This window comes from Dermacentor silvarum, chromosome 10, assembly GCF_013339745.2.
Source record: "Dermacentor silvarum isolate Dsil-2018 chromosome 10, BIME_Dsil_1.4, whole genome shotgun sequence".
In the NCBI taxonomy this organism is placed as follows: domain Eukaryota; kingdom Metazoa; phylum Arthropoda; class Arachnida; order Ixodida; family Ixodidae; genus Dermacentor; species Dermacentor silvarum.
Genome location: NC_051163.1, coordinates 46,516,363 through 46,537,652, shown reverse-complemented (window position 1 = coordinate 46,537,652; position 21,290 = coordinate 46,516,363). Strand labels below are relative to the sequence as shown.

General features: G+C 45.6%; 1 protein-coding gene across 1 annotated transcript in view; it reads left to right on the top strand.

The window, feature by feature from the left end:
* LOC119431507 (cadherin EGF LAG seven-pass G-type receptor 2) overlaps positions 1-21,290 on the top strand; it is a 297,867-nt gene that overhangs the window by 261,582 nt on the left and 14,995 nt on the right. Inside the window, exons 7-14 of the mRNA XM_049657890.1 lie at positions 6,535-6,669; positions 8,211-8,416; positions 8,536-8,673; positions 16,090-16,184; positions 17,306-17,522; positions 18,205-18,391; positions 19,430-19,552; positions 20,305-20,399. Coding sequence (XP_049513847.1) covers positions 6,535-6,669; positions 8,211-8,416; positions 8,536-8,673; positions 16,090-16,184; positions 17,306-17,522; positions 18,205-18,391; positions 19,430-19,552; positions 20,305-20,399 — 1,196 coding nt within the window. The remainder of the gene's footprint in view (positions 1-6,534; positions 6,670-8,210; positions 8,417-8,535; positions 8,674-16,089; positions 16,185-17,305; positions 17,523-18,204; positions 18,392-19,429; positions 19,553-20,304; positions 20,400-21,290) is intronic.

Here is a 21,290-nt window from a genome sequence, read left to right as displayed (position 1 = left end):
CACTAGAAAATAAACTTGCAAAGATTTTGCGCACTGCACAAAATGGATGATTTGTTTCCTCATGAACTGTTTCTAGAATTACATTCGGAAGCCGTTGGGGCAGTGCTAGCGGGCAGCGCTAGTCGTTACAGGCATAATTATCTGTAAAATATGTAGATATAGAGGTTTCAATGAGGAGACAAAAGATCAGGTAAAGATAGCCAAAATTCTGGACGACAATAGACGTATGTAGTGCCTGGTTACCTCAAACTGGCTCGGCGACTATTTGACCCCGCTACGTTTCGGAGGGGATGTCAATAGAAATCATCATCAATCGTCATCATCCGCTAACCAAGGCCGGCAATCCCCTTACCAAAAGACGTCCGCGCCGCGTCACTCTGCGAGCGCAAAGCGCTCACTGGTTCAAGCATGCCAAGCGGGGGCCCCTATTTCAAAGCCCTCGAATTCTTAAAGCGGACCTTTCTTTGACTGTTCCATCCACTTTGAGGGCGTTATCTGACTGAGTAGACCACAACTCGGGTCACTGCGTATGTTGCTTTAGGTATGTGCCCGTATACACAACTTATTTGCATCAGAAAGTACGTGCAACTGGTCTCGTGACCCTGGATACAACACAACACCAATGCCAAGAACAGACGGCGAGAACAGAAGATGTGAGGCAGGAGCTTGTTCGGCGCATCTCGAGCAGTGGCAACACGATGACACGTCGTGTCATGACTGCTCTGTGCGAAATGCAGCTGTGTGAATTGTGCAATGGCAAAACTCGTGTGGGCAATTACGAGCGCTGACAATTCTGAAGAGGCGTAAGATAAAGAACATGTGCCTGTTTATTGCGCATTTGTGTCACGTTGAAATGGAGGTCACATCTGCACCGAAGCGTTTGCGTCATTAGCGAAACATTTGCCTAAGATTACTTGTTTATTTGCGCAGTTGAGTAAAAAACATTTGCGTCATTAACGTTACGTTTGTGTGACATTTGCTTCAACATTCGCCCTGACATCGAAGAAAGCTTCGCCACTGATTCCCGTCAAAATATGAAATCTGCGGATTTTCATTTCTTTTCAACAATTTATTTGGGGGTCTTTCATGGTTCATCCACTAACATCCGAATGATTGAATAAGTAGATGCTCAAGGATTATTCGGTTCTTCCAAACATTTCTCTTCACGCTTTCTTTTTGCTGAAGCAACGGAATCAAGTCTCATAACCCCTTGAGAAAATGGCAGGCCCTGAGAGAGCATGAGCACGAACCACCCTGAATGAGCTGTTAACAGATCCCTATTTTGAACTGTGGCCAGGCATAAACTTACGATACCGTTTTCATGAGACGTAGCCGGACTGTGCAAACCCGTGTTGGTAACCTAGTGAGAAATCGCTAAATTTAGTGAGTTTTTAGCAACCCCAGCGACAACCTTGCTTTTCAGACACTTGTCGGCAATAAAATTTGACTTTTTGTGGAGCCATAACTAATCTGTAATATAACCTTCGAAAATTTCTCCTGACACTTTGTCTGACTTGAATACCTAGCCACCATATTAAACCAAAGGTCCATATGCGCGTCCATTTGTCGTTACTTCTCAAAGCAGACCGATTAGATAATTAGTGAACCGCCTTGGTGCATCAAAACTGGTTTTCCATCAAATATCAGGATCTTGATATCCGATATTTCTTGAGAAAATTGAGAGTTGTTTTTTCCTTGTTATGTTCGGAACGCTCTAGTTCGAAAATCTAAAATGGGAGGTATCTATGAAGAATTAAAACATAAAGAAGACAAACTTCTGAGCCTGTCGTTATGATCACGATCAGCACCCGTCAACCTTTCAAATCGATTGTACTAGATCGCGACCTAATGACTTAAACGAAAAGAAAGAGAAAAGAAAAACTGAACAAAAAACATTAGCAACACTGGTGCCCACAGAGTTGCCTTGTGTTTATTTTTCCTTGCACTCGCGTCCATACCTGCTGGTACCATCACACTATCGGCATACCATGTTCGTGATCAGCAAAAATACGCAACAGATGGAGAATAGAAGAGCTTTTTTTTTGTTGCATTTTGAAGCACCCCGCAAGTGGGGCACAGCCCATATGAATGCCTGACACGACAGCGCGCCGGCTTTCAGCGCTTAGTGAGAGAACGTGCGAATGCGTAAGTGCTTTAGCGGTCGCAGCGCTCGCCAAGTGATAAACAAGTGCAGTCAACTCTCGAGCACCCGCCATGTGTCATCTGGGGCTGGCTGCACTCAGTTGCGTGCACTGCTGTAAAATCTGACGGTTTTTTTTTTTCGATATCCAGGCAACGAATGAGCAAGAAGCTTGACTGCAGTAGACATGACTATATTTTTAATAAAGCGATGTACTTTGAATCGTGTTGTTAAGCCGTTACAGACTGCCATACAACTGAAAATGTTCGACATTTCTTGGTTCGGTGCGCTTTGTAGATTTTCTAGCGGGCACACAGACGTATTTACTACATTTTAATTCTTGTATGGCTTGTTTTGTTACTTATTCTGTGTTTCTGTTTTCGTATGAAGTTTCATACTGGCATCATGGCTACGTATAGTCTGCTATGAGGCTGAAATCGTGGTCATTTTTGTCTTGGTATTTATTACCTCTATTCCCGCCCTGCAATGTTATATCTATGGTGCTGCAGGTTTTCTGTAATAAGTAAATACCATTGTAGAAGCGATGTTTCTAGTTAACCATTTCGATGCGAGCTAGTTAGTTAGGGGTAACAAGATTAAACTTGAAAATTTGGAAGCTGTGCGACTCCAGCTAATCAATTTCAACTGCAGTTCATGTATTTCTTAGGTTAACTCATATTCTTTCTACATGTAGAAAGAATATGAGTTAACCTAAGAAATACATGAATTGAAATAGAATAAATTGATTCAGTATTTTTTGCGGAGTCGTCGCTGCTGAATATACTAGCGAATATTATTGAGATATTCATCAAGCTAACCACAGTTGTTGAAAATGTAACACTATATGGTACGCAGAAACCGGAACATTTGAGCGTTTAAAACGCCACACTGACAACGGCGCACGAAAACTGCAGTTGTTGTTGCCCACAGTACATAACGTCTTGTGCGGTGAAAAGAATAATGACTTGGACTAATATTTTAGTCATCTCAATTTGAATACTCGTGAGCAAGCCTGGGACAGCGAAATCCTTTCAGGTTTTGTAATAACTTTCTTTGTAGCCTTGAGTAATTTCGCGTTCTCTATAATATCGTAATCTTTTATGGTTATCATTATTAATAGTTATCGTCTTATTTCTTCTTGTTTTTGTTATCGACTCGATTATATCTTGATAAACTGCTAAACGAAACGGTGTTCATGCATTGAATTTTGTTTATAGCCATACTGTGTTGTTCCCTTCACCAAACTTGCTCTGCGCGTGTGGTGGGCAGGTCCCCACTAGCCGTACAACACAGTTTTTTTTTTTCTAGCAACCCATAGCACTGGTATTGTTGCTGCATGCCGCAAATAAACTGAAAATCAAGCAGGAGAAATTTCCGAAATTTAACGTTATCGCTATTGCTGACGTTCGATCGCACAGTACACACAAAATAGATTTGCCGCAATGTGCCTCTAGCAGCCATTCGCGAGGCCATATTGCGCGTATTCGCGAGCTTCTGTCACGCTCGCAAAAATCTTTTATGTAGCCCGTATTGAGCAAGAGAAAGCTGTATCGGGGGTTTCCACGTTGCTCGACATTTTCTTGATTGACACTTTGCATCTAATTATAATATGTGAGAAGTTGATTAAATAATTAGGATAATTATATTATTAGTCGCAATGCAAAAATTATCTGATTATCTCCAAGCGACGGCAACTAACATTACCTTGGTTCGTTCAGCTACGTTGCATTTGCATATTTTTAATCTTGGTGCGTGGTAGTTGGGACACCCTGTATAAAGCGAACAATTGGTTCACAAGGTTATCATTATAAATTTTATAGTAATAATGAATGACCTCCATGACCGTAGACTCAGAAAAGCCCCGAATTTGCGCACAAACTGCTTAGCTGTTCCTCGTGCTCCCTTTGCATTATTAATAAGGCACGCTTTACAATCTGAAGTGGGACGTCTGATACCTTTACATGTTGTGAATATCAGGATGTGAAGATCGTACGATATTAATGGTGTAGAAGAATGCACATTATTCGCAAACTATTCGAAAGATATTCAATATTCGATTCGCTTGTGGCACTATTCGATTCGTATTCTATTTCTGTCTAAAAAATTCGTAATTCCACACCCCTCGAGAAAGTTCTCCAGCGCGCCTAATTCGTGCCTCCCGACCGCTGCACAGAACAGGCGAGTGGAAGTGCACTTTCCCGGATGTAGCGCGGTTCGCGTGGGTTCATTTCCTGGTTTCGAGGCTTTTAGCTCGACATCCGGCAGCGGCGTTATGCCTGATGGCACTTGTGTGTAGGCGCGTGCTCGAGTGTTTGTGTCCGGCTATAACGCCCCCAGCAGCGAGCACCAGGTGTTTCCCGAGAATAAATCGATTTTTTTTTTGCGCTCTGAAATTCGGTGGCAGCTGCTTGAGAACTTGAAAGAGACACCTAGGAAATGTGTTTTGCGTCCTGTTTATATGCGCATGCGCACCTGTCGCAAGCTATAGTTTGACAGTTAGTCTGTTACCACAGCTTCGCATAACGGGTGTTCCAGCCGCAAAGCCCAAGCACCATTCCAAATGAAGGAGCATGAGAGAGAGAAAAAAAAAACTTCGTCTCTATGTCTAGCAACGGAGAGTACATTCCTACAAAAGATAATGAAATATTTTGTAATGAATGTAATCATTCATTACATTCTTTCTTCACACACCTAGACCTGAAAACTAAATAGCTCTAAAATGTTCAAAGGCACGACTACTGGCTCTTGCTTTGACATTTCACTCAAATGAGACTTTCGGCCTGTCAAATTGAGGGTATGAAAACTTATACGTCGGTCTATCAGGGGTCTAAAAAAAAGCAATGTCTGTTGTTCTGGATGAACCAAAGCTACGCATTGTTAGGTCCTGGAGAATGCTCCAGTAATGTTATGTTCACGTTGTTACGTGAAGGCAAGCAGAAAAGAAAAAAAAAATATATGCGTAAGTGTCAAATGACCCATTGAGCAAAATGCAGCTCCACTAACGTGAAACCTGCGGAGGTGCGAAGCGTGCACTGATGCACCGCTAATGGATCTCATACGGCCTTAAGCAATGGCTCATAACCCCGTAAACGCAGCCTCCCCGTTATGACGACAGAATAGAAGTGAAATTCTACGCTAGAATGATAATCGGCAACGCAGCCAGCTGTGGAAGACGGCGACGACGACGAACGCGGTAGCAGTTGGCACGAGCGCGTGCCGAGCGCGAGCACGAGCCGCTTGCTTACCGTGACTACGACGACGACGACGCCGACGACAGGAGACGCCGACAGCCTGGCCGCATAAGGTTCTTCGCGCCTAAAACGTATTTGCAATATATTTACAAGGCGATCGGGCGCTATTACGGGACGGTCGAGAGCGCTCGCTAGAGCAAAAGGATCTGCTTCATCGACGCAGCTTTACATGTATAGTATCATGACAATACTATGAGAGTAATTATGACGAATTATTTAAAGTATTTTCAATTTCTTTACTTTGTCCCCAAAATGCCAACACAAGGTTTCCGAAGCGCACTTGATGACATCACTTTCAATTGTTTGCGACGCATTAACGTTTGCATTGCTCTTTTCTTCCGTGCTGGAAAGATAGCTCGCGAAACTATTCAATAGCCAGCGCTGCTCTCGCTGGCTTGCACGGCACGCGGGCTTTCTTTTAAGTAACGAAAGAAGGGCCACTGAAGAGGCAGCGCGTTGCAAGGAACTGAATGTGATGTTTTAATAAGTACTCTATGTACTGTGTATTGGTATCGTGGCGGTAAAGATAATAATTAAAAAGTTAAACATTTATTTTTCTAGTAACCGCTTCAGGATAACGGGAGAAATACTGGCGGCTTCTTCAGTAGGTTGCTAATACGTTTGGTTTCGTCCGCTCATAAGGCTTCACCTTTTTTGAAAAACTAGCTTCGAGTTAACTGCGACACCCGGTTTATAGTTCATAACCTATGGTAGTCCTGATGCCGGCTGGCTTTTTCTCAGCGCGTTAGTCAGTCAGTACACTTAAGCCCTTTCGAGAGCCTAAAGATAAGTCTTCTCCGCGCGCTCACATCTTGTGCTAATCTTAGACAGCGATAAATTGAACAAATTTCTGTTAATTCATGAAAACAGCCTAACAAGAAACCTTCTCAGAAAGGTCAATGGCCTCCCTTGCCGGAACTTAAGCCCACCATTCCCATAGTTCCTTCATGTTTCACCTACATTTTCATCCAAATTTTCATCACTATTGGACGAAACGTTGAGTTCACTTCGTTATTTTGAGGATTTGAACGCATTCGGCTATTAGAATAGGTGCCGAGGAACCGAAAGCCCTTTCTTACATGCAAACTTTTGTGAAAGTGAGTTTTGGTAAACAGAGGCTGAACTATATGGATTTCGTGGCAGGTGACCTTTGCGAAGAGAACATCAACGAGTGCTTATCGAGCCCGTGCAAAAACCGCGGAGACTGCGAGGATGGCATCAACAGCTTCACCTGCCACTGCACTCCGGGCTACGGTGGTTCACTGTGCGAGCTCAGAGGTAGGTGCACCACGCTGAAACACCGGGCCATAAAATAAACTGCTCCATAGTCGTTGCTTTTGATGACATACGAGAAATTACACTCGTATTGGGCTAGTGTATTAGTTCAGTCAATAATGTCACTTAGGAACCATAAGGATTTGAAGATTGAGTACACAAGGGGAAGCAGACAAAACATTTCTCCGAACAGATGCCTCCACAGATAATGAGTGTTGGAAAACTGCCTCACGCAAAGGAAAAACGAGAGCTCAGGGTTGGCGGTGAGAATAGTTGGTGCTATTAAGGACATATGAGAAAGTACCCGCCACATAGGCTAGTTTATAAGCTTAGTCAATAGTGTCACATACGAACGATAAGAATTTAACCATTCCGCATACAAGGGGGAGGCAGACAAATCTTTGTTTTTTTCCAACCTGTAATTCTCCAGAGGTAATGTGTACTGGAAAACTACCTCATCCAAAACGATAAAGAAAAACTCAGGGTTGGATGGGATCAAGAAGATTATGGCACGTGACAATATTGCCACAATGCAGAGGTGAGACTATAGAGAGGCACTTTACAAACCGACCTGTTCACAGCCACTCTTTCACGGCAAGTGCCAATTAGTGGCTGCAGGAAGAGCCATTGAAATCCCTCAAGTCAGCTTAGCCTCCAACTTAGGCATACTTTACCTTTCGTCTAGAAATCCGCACTATCACATAAACGCTTTGTCCGAGAAACGTTTCACTTCTGGGCTAAGCGCCATGATACTTTATTAAGAAGTTTGGAGCTCAATCAGTCTGTTTCGTCTCTTGCCAGCATGTCGAGAATGCTCTTTACCGGTTACGTTACAGGGCGCATAATAATGCCAAGCCCGATAATTCCGGACAGTCGCTCGTCGAGACTAAGCTATGGTGTGTTCTATGGAGCAACTCTGAAGCTCCCAATCAATATCTGCCATGTGTGTCCCCGAGAGCATCTTGCCGTACCAATAAATGCCACCATAACTGACCCGAGAAATTTGGTCATCCTGTAAGCCCCTCAATGTGGCAGGATGCTATATTTTATCGAAGCATTCAAACCTGTAATTTCGAGGAGCACATCGGTTCACTTGGGTTCAAGGTGCCCTAACACTCCTGTAACCTCCTGGTATGCCTAGGACGGGCTCGTGAAAAACTGGTAGGTGGCCGAGAACCAGATTTAGGTGCTAATGAAGCTGTTAAGACTTCTTTTTATATCTACGTAGAAAGCGAGGGTCTTTGTCCCCTTTTACGGAATCTATTGCATCCAAAATATACCTAGCGTTCACAAAAGGGTAGATACTTCAAGCGACCAAGAGTGGCCGAACAACATTGGTCGACTAGTGAATTTGTCCTGATCGGGCCACCTGCTTCGGAACGTTTGCCTCCAATTTTGGGCTTCCCTTGTTTGCTCTTTGTTGATCATTTACTTGAGTAAAACCTAGCATTGAATATCGTTTATCGCTCGTGTACGTAGGCGATCTTTAGCTTTGCATCCACTTGAAAGCTCATCAACGTCCTCTACTCTTGTACCATGAACAGACACGTGCCCTGAAGAACTGCAGCAAACGGACAAGGGCACTTTCCACTGGCAACCCGTTCCGCATGGCTCGGTGGCCAAGATAGAGTGTCCTTATGGGGCGTACAATCCGGCCAGCGAGTACAAGTACGCACGACGCAAGTGCCGCCTGCTGGCAGATGGCCAGACTAGCTGGATGAAGGTCACGGCACAGCACTGTCGGTACAAGGCAAGAAGCATCTTTCATTATTTCACTTCTGTTTTATCCCTCTCTGAACACCGTTCGTTGCCAATCCTAGCTTCGAAAAGAATGACTCGGTAATTGTCCACTGCTCCCACCTGACGCAGAGCTTCCAGGCTGCAGAGAACATCACCTCCGAGCTGGAGTTCCTGACGCATGATCCGCGCAACATCAGGCCTGACCAGCTGCTCGACTTCGCTGACAAGATCGAGCCGATTGTTGACTACGCCATCAAGGACATCAAGGTGACTAGCCACAGCGTATCGGATACACTGATGCCGCATCAAAAAATTGTTAATTCTCTAAACTTCCTTCAGGGCATTCCTTGGTTAATTTTGTTACATTGCAAGTCAAGCATATAAAGCGGAGACAAGGTAGGCGACAAGTCATTACACTGTCGAAAAATTGACCGCAAGAATAGGCAAAGCCGTAAGCAAAACAGCACAACGCGAGCGCCGCTATCAACCAAAGATTTATTTCGAAACAATATGAGTTATACACTGAAAAATTGCTCGCGAGCTTACGCAATGAAAAACTATATAGAAAAAATGAAGGAATTATAAAAATGCCGTAGTTTCGCCCGAAAGGCGAAGTATCGATTAAGATAGCAAATAATTATTAGACCGCTCTACGAAGTAAGGATACCAGTTTTATAAGCCATATAAACTTGCGAACAATCGCTTACTAACTAAATTAACAAGCTTAATGTAGCGTGCGCTCAGGCAAACATGAAGAAATACCACTCGATGACCGCGGACACCCGCTTGTCCAAACACTAGTGTCAGGAAGTGCGGCAGCAGCAGCGAGCGAATTTCCCTTCGTGCTGCCTCTCGCTTCAACGCAAACTAAGCGGCGGCAACACAACGCACACGAAACCATCATCCCTAGGCACACCTGGAGGCTGTATCCACCGCAGATGGCTTTCACGATAGGATCCGCGGCGGAAATGCACCTGGAGTGTCCAAAACAGGGGTTAAATTACAAACTGAACAAAGATATAAAATGTGTGGTTGTCACCCCACCCTAAAATAAAGAAAGCTCTTCCTCTTGAAGCGCTAGAGTGGGCTTCATAAGAGAGAGAGAGAGTGGTACTCTTCACGTAACCTCTCAAGTACAATTATTTTTCACCGATAGACCCCCAGTCAAGCGGGAACATCCAGAAGCGTGCGTGCAGCGTTATTCGTTGATGTATTCGTCAGGCCTTGATAACCCGTATAAATCACCCTAACAAGTACCAAGGCGTCCCTGAAAAGGGCACAGAATACTTTCGTTGTTTGCGAGGCGTAAGCCAGACGCCCTATACTCTATCTCACTAGTTCCTTGCGTCACTGTGGAAGCTGCAGGACTGATTAGACAATAGGAAGGCCGGAATGTCATCTCAAGGGGTGCTTCAATCCGCGCCGCGTCGTCTGCTCAGCGTCTTCGTTGCCATCCTGTCGATATATGCTCAACATCTGATGGATTGACGCAACAAATGTTCTGGCGTTGTAACCATAAGCTGCGTTTTATATAAATGCTACAGAGGGGCTTCGGCTCACTTATACGCTTTCTCAACAGTTCATTTCAACCTTCTTAGGCAGTAGTAAGGCCTTATAAATGTTCTCCGAGTCAAAGATACTCGCACTGTGGCTGCATCCGTCACTGGCACAAAAAGCCATTCGCGCAATAGTACACTACTTGAAGTGCACCGGTTTAAAGGGATACGGACACACAAGTTGGCGAGTGGTTTTTTGCGCCGGAACAAAAGTTTTCTGTTGCGCCTTGTCTCCAAGCGGCCACCGGCACAAGCTTAAATTTGACGTCATAACACCCACGCACGGCCAAGGTCGGCCACAGCCGTCGCACTCTTTCGGGGGTGTCGGTCCCTTGCAGCGTTTATCCCCGTCGGCGATCTTCGGACGTGGTCCGTCTGAAACTTTATCCCCGTCGGCGCTCCACGCAGGTGGTGCGTCTTACATGTGCCTTCCCGCGTTCGTCGCGGCGGAAGGATAATGCGTTTATATGGCTCTTATAAAAAGAAGTAGCAAGTGACTACTTATTTTCGGTGTAATCGCACACTGAGGATTCATTTTCAGCGTTTTCGTAAAATTTTCAGATTTTGTGTCCGTATCCCTTTAAGAGACCGCTTATAGTGTCCCTATGTATCATCCACGTGTACTCAGTACTCACTCTCTTCCTCTTTTTCCTCTTTCTATTGCCCTTTCCTTTACCCCCCGCGTATGGTAGCAAACCGGACGCCCGTCTGCTTGACTTCTCTGCCTTTTCTCTCCTTGCTCTCGCTCTCTTGTAAATGTTCCCCCGGGTCGCGTCGTCTGCTCGACGTCTGTTTGGCATTTGCCGCCACCGTAATCACGTACCGTACTAGCGGGGGATCGTAAATTAATGCTGCGCTGAACAATTAGGACTTCATAGCATTCCGCATCGACAACGCATCACCAGTGATAATGCGCTAGCGCCATCTGCCTTACTAGAAATCAAACCACATTCACGGCTTGGCGCCATCTGTAGTCCTAGCAGCGTCAAAACAGACATCACATGCCAGTAATAACGACAAAACGTACCTAATGGCTCGCCCTCAGCGTGAGATGAGACTAACCGATGACGATTCATTTCTTGTTGTCTACACGGACAGCCAGTGACAAGCGAGATATTGGGTCGGAGCGGGCGGTCTGAGCTGTATGGGCGCGGCCATGTTGTATACTTAATCACGGTTAGGGTGACTGTTATGGTTATCGGCGGTAACCGCCCCAGTAATTCGCGGTATACGAGCTGCATGCGCGTTAGTCTAACATGTCACGTATCGCTGTAATGCATCATGTGCTAATAAAAAATAAAAATCTCCAATGCCACCAATGATCAGACAGCTACGCCCGGAACCATATTTCGCTGCACAAGGAAGTTGCCTATGTACACCTCGTACTTTTGGCAGTGCTGCAAGTTAGTTGTGAGATAGGGGGGGGGGGGTTATATTTTCTTTATAACAACAAGGTTATCTTCCAAGTGGCGGGCTTACCAACTCTATGCACTTGGCAGTTTACTGCAGTGGCGCAGCTTTCGTGGTGCAGCTTTGAATTATTACGTTCTCTACACCGCATTTGGCTTCGAAAACAGTAGACCGTATTCATCTAAAGACGCAGCCAGTGCAAAAAAAAAACAGTTGAATAAAAGACGCGTTCTTCGAACGGATCATGGAATAAAACTATAAGCACATAATTTTATTTCAGCTTGCATGCAAATAACGAAACCAATACGCAATAGCCACCTTGAGTAACCTGGGTGGCTGTGAAGGTTGGCTTGCGGGTATAATGATCCTGAACAGCGGTAAAATCAGAACCATAGGCAAAGCTCATACAGTTTTCATGAATTCCCAGTTTGGAACCGTCTTAATTAACAATACGTACCCCCGTTTTCAGAAATGCATCTTGAGTTGAAACCGATTAGGGGATGCTTGCCTTGTGACGCCTGGCGTGAAAGCGTCCAAGACGCTTATGCGTTTCCTTGGGCGCGTTCGCGACAGTCGTCATTTAAATCAAGGCAAGCATGGGCTTCAAGTTAACATGCATTTTTGAATACGGCGGTTTTAAATGCGAAAGCATGAGGCAGAAATGTCGGCGTTGTCCTCAGTGAGTGCTACCAAAAAAAAAATTACCAGCATCGATTAGGGAGGATTAACCCCGCTTCCTCTCTCCCCTTCCCCCATCCCTCCTAGTGCATGCACATCTCCGCGCTGACCCTCTTGCGTGCGCGAAAAATCGGCGCGCACCAAGCCACCATCCTTCTTGGTTCTCTCTCGCATGCTTTCTCCCGCACCTACAGCATACGGCGCGAGGACGCGATCTTATCGCACTTGGACTTTATACGGAGCCTATCGGTGCCGCCCTGGCTCTGCTACAGAGCTGACTGAGCATCCGCAACAAATCCGTTTAAGACAGTTCTCACACCCATTGGAAGTCCTTTAGTTGTCTAGTTTTCCACGGCCCGAAATCTGCCCGAGACTTTGCGAGCACTTGGATATATCCAGTGCGAGCCTTCCGTATGGTTCGCTATATCCGAACTTAGTATATAAGACTCTTCGCTATGTCCGACGCACGTACTAATATGAGCGAAACCAGTATTAGATGCGCGATGATGTGGAAGGCCGCATGGTTTTACAGCAATGTGCGTTCATGAGTTTTCATATCACGAATTCTCGACCCTGAATCTACTGTCTATTACAAGTCGCGCACATTACGAGCAACGATGTTTGCAGCAATAAACTAAGTTATCTGGCGACTCCAGCGATAAGTATAAGCAGTTTCGAAGATTGTCGCCGCATGTCCAGCTTGCTGTTCTGGTGAAACAGTTGAGTTGCACTACCTAATTTTGGTTGCCTGTAGTTGCTTAAAGTGCGCCCAAGGCTTGGTAAACGAGCGTTTCCTCTCTCAGAGGACTGTGGCCGTGGCTTGAACCCTCCACCTCTTGTCCAGTGGAGGGTTCTGTATAGTGAGCCAGCTACCGCGGCTCATATTGATTTCGACAATAATTATAACAAGGAATTCTGTCGCTGCGATTGTTAAACTACCATGGCAATGATGGTTAGTCCATGGATTTGTCTTATCTTTGTGCTTGGGGCTTTAGACGTTCTTGTGAATTTGTTTATTGCGCTTTGTCTGCTTTCACTGGCCTATACTTCAAAGTAATCAAGACTCTGCGAACACGCATAATCGCTGGTAATTGCAGCAGTTCCGGTTATTCACGCGTCTGTTGTGTAATGGTTTCAATATTGCGCTTCGGTGTTAGAGGTCTGGTTTCGGTTCCTGCCATCGTACAATTTTAATCATGTACATTTGAACATGTTTAAAGTGTACTTTCTTGAAAATGATTGGTTTGCGAAGTCACGAAGCGTTTGATATCAAAAGGTCCAAGTTTAGGTGAATCCATGTACTATAACCATCATGCCCTTGCTGGCTAAATCGGCCAGCTTGCAGCTCACGCGTGGACGCTAGCGCAGTTCGCTTTAGTAATAGTATGAAATTCTATGCCTTGATGAGATGCGGTAAGTGTAGCAAATGAGCGAAGGGAGTAATCGTTACTGTGTTGCTATGAGATGATGTTAATGTTGATGATGCTATGAGATAATGTTAATGTTCTAATGTTATGAAGCTGATGGAACGAATGGTACTGTTTCGTCTAGACGGCAGGCTACAAGAACTTAATTTCTTTCCTGATGTCATGAGCGGCTTTCGTCGTCACCGTTCAGCCCTCGATAGCATAGCAGACCTCGTTTCATCTCTAGAGTCTGCTCGAGAAAACAAGCACTCTGCATACATGCTTTTCCTGGACATACAGCAAGCTTTCGATTCGGTTCCCCATAAGGCGATTATTATCGCCCTTATGAATGCGGGAATTTCGGGTCGACTGCTTCATTTCGTGCATAACTTTCTATCTGAGCGCCACATGAAAGTGCGTGTTGGAGGAGCAACAAGTGATTCTCGCCCTGTTAAGTGCGGTGTACCACAAGGCAGCGTCTTGTCGCCGCTTCTCTTCAACAGTGTACTTGCTGGACTTCCAAGCCGATTGCCTCAGGAAGCAGACTTTCCAATATGTATAGCAATCTATGCAGATGACATTGCACTGTGGATCAGCGGTCCTTCGTACCATGGTCCACGTCTTCGTGGAATCTTGCAGAGAGCTCTGAATGCGACTTCAGAGTAATTGGAGGAAGTTGGTCTGCAGATCTCACCAGCTAAGTCAGCCGCGATTGCATATCATCCAAGGCAACGGGCTCGTCGAACCATGAGCCGGCTGTACCTCAGAGAGACACCGGTACAATGGGTACAACACCACCGCTACCTGGGTGTAATTATCGATGATCGCCTCTCTTGGCGCCCTGCCATTACCTCTGTGCGGTGCAAATCGCGGTCGCTGCTCAAGTATGTGGCCGCCTTGACTGCTAGGGGCGCTGGCTGCGACCAGACGACAGCACTTCAGGTATACCAATCGTCTGTCCTCTCTGGCGTGATGTATGCCTTGCCAGTCTTGAACGTGCCGCCAAATATTGTGTCTGAGTTGGAACGGGACCATCGTGTTGCCCTCCGAGTCATGCTTGGCTTACCTCGTGAGGCACAATCTGTTCCACTACTCACGGAAGCGCACCAGTTGCCCCTGAGCTTGCAAGCAGACCAGAGAGCGCTACACCACATCGAATGTTTGCACCGAGCATCTGACGGCCAAGCACTGATTAATCGGCTGCTTCAGCGCCCTTTCTCTCGGATGGGGAAAATGGCGGCATTGTTTGTGGACATTACTCAGAGTTCACGAGACACTACTTCTTTCACTACTCCGAAGAAGCGCAACAAATGCTCCTTCCCCATTTATCTGACAATTCCTGAAATCCACAAAAAATCTAGTCAGCCTGTTCCGGCACTATTTCAATTGGCCCAGTCCCACCTATTTGAAAAATTTGAAGGATATATTGAAATATTCACGGACGAATCTGTACACAGCGACGCGCAAGGCGCTTCTGCAGCTTTCTTCTGCCCTTCGACTGGCATCAGACGGGTATTCAGAATACTCCATCCAACCTCATCAACAACTGCAGAACTAGCAGCGATTGATGTTGCTCTGAAATACGTACACGAAGAATTAAACGCCTTGAAGGTCGTCATTCTTACAGACTCCCGTGCTGCCCTCAGCAGACTTAGACAAGATGCCGATAGCCCATTGTTGTGCAGTATCCAAGAAACTTCGGGCAAAATTACTTCCTGTGGAGTGTCCCTCATTGCCCAGTGGGTACCCTCGCACGTGGGCATCGCTGGAAATGAAGAGGCTGATCGCCTCGCTTCAAGCTGTGCCCACCATGAATGTGACTGCCCTGACATTTCGTGCACGTTTGAAAACGCCCGTCTCCTTATACGCCGACATCTCCTAAAGCAGCACCCAGACCGGCGTGTTGCAGACGGATCGTTCCCTCCCCGCGTTCGTGGTCGAGGCTTGCCCCGTCGTGCTAGAGCACTGTTATACAAGTTAAGGGTTGGGTCTGTGTTGGTGCGCGAACGCCTATACCGACAAGGACGTGTGGACAGCCCGTCGTGTACGTTTTGTGGCTCCTGTGAGACACTTGAACATCTAGTTTTAGAGTGTCCCGCATTCGTTGCGCAGCGCGCATTACTAATTAAGGAGTATAGACTTATGGGGCTGCAATGTGCGACCCTTGACAATTGCCTTTTTCCAAAGGGGAGCGCTGCAAGACGTGACCAGGCCCATCGAGCCTTGCTAAGTTTTCTGAAGGACACTGACTTGGCCTCCCGTTTATAGACATTATTTGTATTCTGTTTTGTTTTTATTTTTTTTTGTTCTGTCCGTGTCTCCGTCATTTCTTTATTTCCTCTTTTCTTTTCTCATATTTTCATTTCCTCTATTCCCTCCTCCTATAGGAGTAGGCAGGCGTTGTGCCCCTCTCGGTGGCAGTTGTCAGCTTGCTCCCTCCTTAATCCATTTGTGTCCTTGTGTGTATATGTGTACAAATCAAATAATAATAATAATAATAATGAGATGATAAGTTGCTCGTATCTATAATTAATAAGCGCATTGGTCCGTGGAAGTTTTACAACAGTTTAATAAAGCAAAGAAACTTTAGCTTCGTCACAAAGTTCCACTTTTTTTGTACTTTTCCCTTCCAGATCGCGCAAGCCATGATTCACGTAATCAGCAACTTCCTCGCCCTCAATGACAGCGTTATCGAGGAAGGAGACGCCAACGGAGTGGCTGTCGAAAAGTAAGTGACCACGCTGTAAGCGCCACGTGGGTTTCGTGGTAGCCATGTCACGTCAGCGTTAAACCGTACCTTTATTTATCCGCGTCATCCGAGTTTGCACATAAATTCGCTTTTACCATGTTCCCTCTTAAAGAAACCTTAAAAGGTAACTTTAGGCTAAACTTGACGGGCGTTGATCGATTTATTCGTGGAATGAGACATCCCGAACCTACACTGGTTCAAGTCTTGCTTTTTGTTGCGCATTGGGTTGTCTCACAACACAGGCTCTATGAAAGACACCGGAATGAAGGGTTGTGAATTCATTTTGATCACGTGTGGTTCCTTGACGGGCACATGCATACGTGTAAGTGCATCAATGTTTTCTTTTTTCTTTCTTTGCATTTAGCCTACATCGTAATTCAGGTGGCACGGGTTGCAATCGAGCTCATGAACTCGTCCTCAATAGTGGAATTCGATAGTTAATGAACCTCAGTGTCGGGTAAGCTGGATGAGTAAACTACACTCGGACTGCACCAAAAAGCCGTCCTCGTCATGAGCGAGCTCCTGGTAAGGCTAGAGAAGACGCACAAGCCAAAGATGGGCTTAAAGTTCCTGCGATAACCTTGTGTGATGTCGAGGGAATTTGACAGCGTCTGCTTAGGACTAGGTCACAGCTATCGATAAATAAGGATTACAATGCATAACCAAGCGACCCATGACTGATTCTATAGTGAGTATTCAGAACTTCTTCTGAACGAAAACTCAACAAAGGCTCGAAAATACTCACGCATGGGCGCCGCCGTTCGGCGCCAAATTCAAGGTGGGAAAATTGGTTAGGTTGTAGGTAAGGCCAGGTCACGTTAGTTAAGGTTATTTGGTTACTCATTTCTTCCCTAATAGCGAGCATTATTCGTCACGAATAACTGCAATGTTATTCCATAAACGTTATTTCGCTGAGCTAAGCCAACTTAGTGTTGTTCTAATCGTCCGCTTAAGGACAGTTCTGATCTGCTTCGCCACAACTGACGGCGTACGTGGAACCAGCGTAAGGTTGCTTCGAATGCTTGGGTAGCTCTGACTGAGGGACTGAGCCCCCAGAAAGCGGTGGTACTATAGGCGACGAGCTAACGGGTCACGTGCAGGCTGGTTGCCGTGGTGGAGCGGTTCACCTCGGAGGTGGTGCTGGGACCTGGCGCGCTCATCATTGAGAACGAGAACCTGGTTGTCAAGGCTGTCGCCTGGTCACCCAAGCTGCTCTCACAGGGTCAAGATTTCCTCAGCTTCTCGCTGCGCTCCAACGGTGACCACTACATGCACGAAGACTTCTCCGGCGACGGGGACGAGCAGGATGACGGAAACGTGAGTGCGATCATAAATGCGCTGTTGGAGGCGTTTATGGTTTCACGCAAACTAGTGTACAATTTTGTTTGGAATTTGTCGTAGTCATTAGTTTATTTTAGCAGATAGCGTTACCTTATGCCATCATCGTTACCCATACCACTTTCTCCGAACTGCGCATGCGCGCTCCGTAACAGGCAGTACTGGCAATGTTAATTATAGAACGGTTATGCTATGCTCATAAACTGAAAACTTTGCAGAAGAGAGAAAAAGGAAGCCCTAGAAATACATAGGAAAAGCAATATAATCTACTGCTGCTGTTGGATATGATACATTAAACGTGACATTATATTTGGTGCCGTCCGTGCGAATGTCTTCGTGCCGTTTAAGGAGTAATGTCTAAAAGTAGTAGTACACTCTACTTCCTCTCTTCTCGCAGATCTTCTCCTGTTTCGCGAAGTTCATCTTCCCTTTTAGCTAGTTGTTAGAAAGGTCGATGAAAACCACGAAGGAAAGTCAGTTCAGGAAAAGTTGTTCAATGTGATTGCTGCACACAACTTCGAAGGTTTCTTGAAATTCGCACCCGTCAAACTGTAGTAAAGCCTCGAAATAAAACTAGGGTGACACCCGAGGGATTTTATAGCCTGTGATAACTTCAGCCTTATGGTAATGGTGCACTCTTCGGTTCCACGCTTCTGTGCAGAATATTGTCATCACCATCCCATTCGAGGCGCTGTCGATGGCCATCAACAGCTCTCTGGTAGCCGCCGGCGAGGCCTACCGACCCATCCATGAAGTGGAGAAGGGACCACGCATCGCGTTCATCTCGTACCGAAACGACAAGTTCTTCCGGCCAGCTCGCTATGGTCTGGCGTCCCTGGTTAGCACAGGTGAATGGGTTGGGACGTGTTAGAATTCGTCTGCATTTCCCTGTGTTGCTATGTGAGGATAAGAACAAAGGGAATCGAGGGCCTGATTTTTATTATTCATATCATAAGAAGCCAACAAACAATGACACCAAGGACAGCATAGGGGAAATTAATTGCACTTACCAATTGAATTAAAGAAATTTACCTGCGGGCAGTTGTTTTTTCATTCATTTTCATTTCCAATAATTTATCATTTCATTATTTCAATTAGCAAATACACAATTATTTCCCCTATGTTGTCATTGGTGTCATTGTTTGCTGGCTACTTATGCTGTGAGGATAAGTTGCTCGTATCTATATTTAGTGCAGATACGAGCAACTCCAGGTGGTCCAAGAACATGATGAGTACAGCTGTATAATTGCGGGATGTGCAATAATGTGATATTCTTCCCCAACATCATCCCTGCAGAAACTTTTTCACTGCTGTCTTGCATCTTCAAGACACACACACACACACACACACGCACGCACCGCACGCGCACACGCACACGCACACGCACACGCGCACACGCGCACACGCGCACACGCGCACACGCGCACACGCACACGCACACACACGCACGCACGCACGCACGCAGGCACGCAAACACACACACACACGCATGCACTTTTAATCGTGCAATGAAAAAAAAACAATTGGAATGCAAATAGTTCTATGTAATTGAATGCCTCAAAGTCTACATTCCGAGGACTTTTAACAACACATTCTATTGTTCAATTCTTTTTCGTTTGGAGTATTCGTCGAAAATTGCAAAATTATCTTCAATTGATATATCAATCTTGGAACTGGACCTGAAAACTACCATAACAATTATTACTATTCACTGCATCACTCATGACCCAGAAGGCGTGCAAACGTGTGATTGAGTGATATTGAGTGGCGCAGCTCATGCTTTATGGCTAACGCGAGATTGCATAGGGCGACTTGGGGAGATCGCTGACACCGGTCGGCAGTGCAGAGTTTGACGTCACAGCGTCACCATTTTCTCGCGTTCGCAGGACAAGTCGTGCTGTCTGCCAGGATTGGCGACCACAAGATTGAAAATCTCACCGACCCCTTGATCTACTCGTACCCGACTTATAATGCCGACAGATACATCTGCGCTTTCTGGGATGAACGCCGTGAGTATCATCTTGCATTTGGTCGTGCTTAATAAGTGCGTCAAGCAATATACCAGGTGATGTTAATGCGAAAGAATTATATGCCCCATACGCTAAAATTCGTCGGCGTCAGCTTGACCTGAAGTTGGTACCAAAAATGGCGGATGGCGCAAAGAGTAAAAGCACATCATGAAATGCTCGGATTGACGTCAAAATTCTCAGGGAGGTTCCTCCAAACAAAGTGACTCAATGGAATTGAAAAGAAAATTTGGTACATTTCGGTCTGGGTGGGAATCGAACACGGGTATCCGGGGTGCGAAAGGAGCATGGTTCTCCGACGCCATGGCGGCAATACGGTACTGGCTGACTAAAGGTGTGCCTAGTGCTTCATCAGTGCGTACGTGATGGCGCAGCCAATGGGGAAGAGGTGACGCCACGTCACGAGTGCGTAAAATGAGCGCGTTCATGGCGTTCCGATGTCTACAAACGGTATAATGCTTTCCTATTCCCACACGTAAGCGGCCTTAAGTGCCTCTGCCGAATTCTTTTTTCTAAATCCTATAAGAAAACAAAATCGCCTGTGGCAAATGGCACAGTTTCACTGTCTGAACTGTAGTAAAATTCGAGAAGCCACGTACATTATTTCCATGAGAAAACGCAGTAGATGTCTAGCTAATTAGCCGCCTGCTTTTCATGACACGTCCGCTTGTAACGAGTACACTAACTAGCCCCAGCTTTGATATCGGAATACTGAAACCGTGCTTTTATTTCAGGTAAGGAGTGGTCCACCACCGGCGTAACGACCAATCGGTCGGGAAACGTGACTGTCTGCTCATCGACCCACATGACTGCGTTTTCGCTCCTTCTGGTACGACCATTGTTGAAACCTACGTTGTTTGTTCCTTGATGGCCGTTCGAGCCATTCAACAAATAAGAATACCGTCGCGAGAAACCTGTTGTGTTGTGAATGTGTACGATACATAGGGTGATTGTTGTAGTAGAAAAAAAAACATGTTCTGCGTAAGGGATTTGTTCCTTTGTTTTGAGCGATTCTTTCTATAAATCTATAGGCAAGACACATAGAATAACATATTAGTGGGACAAACTACTTCCTGTGCCAGTGTTTTGACAAGAGGACTTATCTAGATTTCTCTAAGATTGGTGCGTGCTCTTCCCCTTGGGTTTCCATATTCCCTACACAAGTCTCCGCTGTTCACATGCAACTACATCTACTTTTTTGTAGATGGTACTTTAATCGACCAGAAGCTTCGGAAGGGGTACTCGAATCGCTGTATAGTCGAAATGCTAAGACTTGAGTGGTACTTGAGCGGGTTAATAATTAGGTCGGAATTCGATTAATGTTTTATTTGTTACAGAAAGGAGCGCTTTATTTATGTGCTGAATTATGTAGGTGACTATTTGAGGCAAGAGACGATCATCCTCTGCCTGGGAAAAGAAACGTTTTTGCAGTCTTAAAATCTAACCTTACAAGTTAATAATATGGAGCTTCATTCAAAATTTACGGCCACAGTAGCAGTTAACTGCATTTACGTTACGTGATGGATACTCTCTATTCCTAAATCTCGACTAAAGTGTGGAACTGTTCACTTAAGGACAAGTGGTTGTTTGAGAGCCCTGTTTAAACTGATGCTTTGCCTATTAAAAAGTTATATTCCGTGTCAGACAAGCTTCAGAGGGAGGTTTAGCTCTGCGTCCACTACGATTACCACGAGGTCGCGGGATCTAATCCCGGCTACGG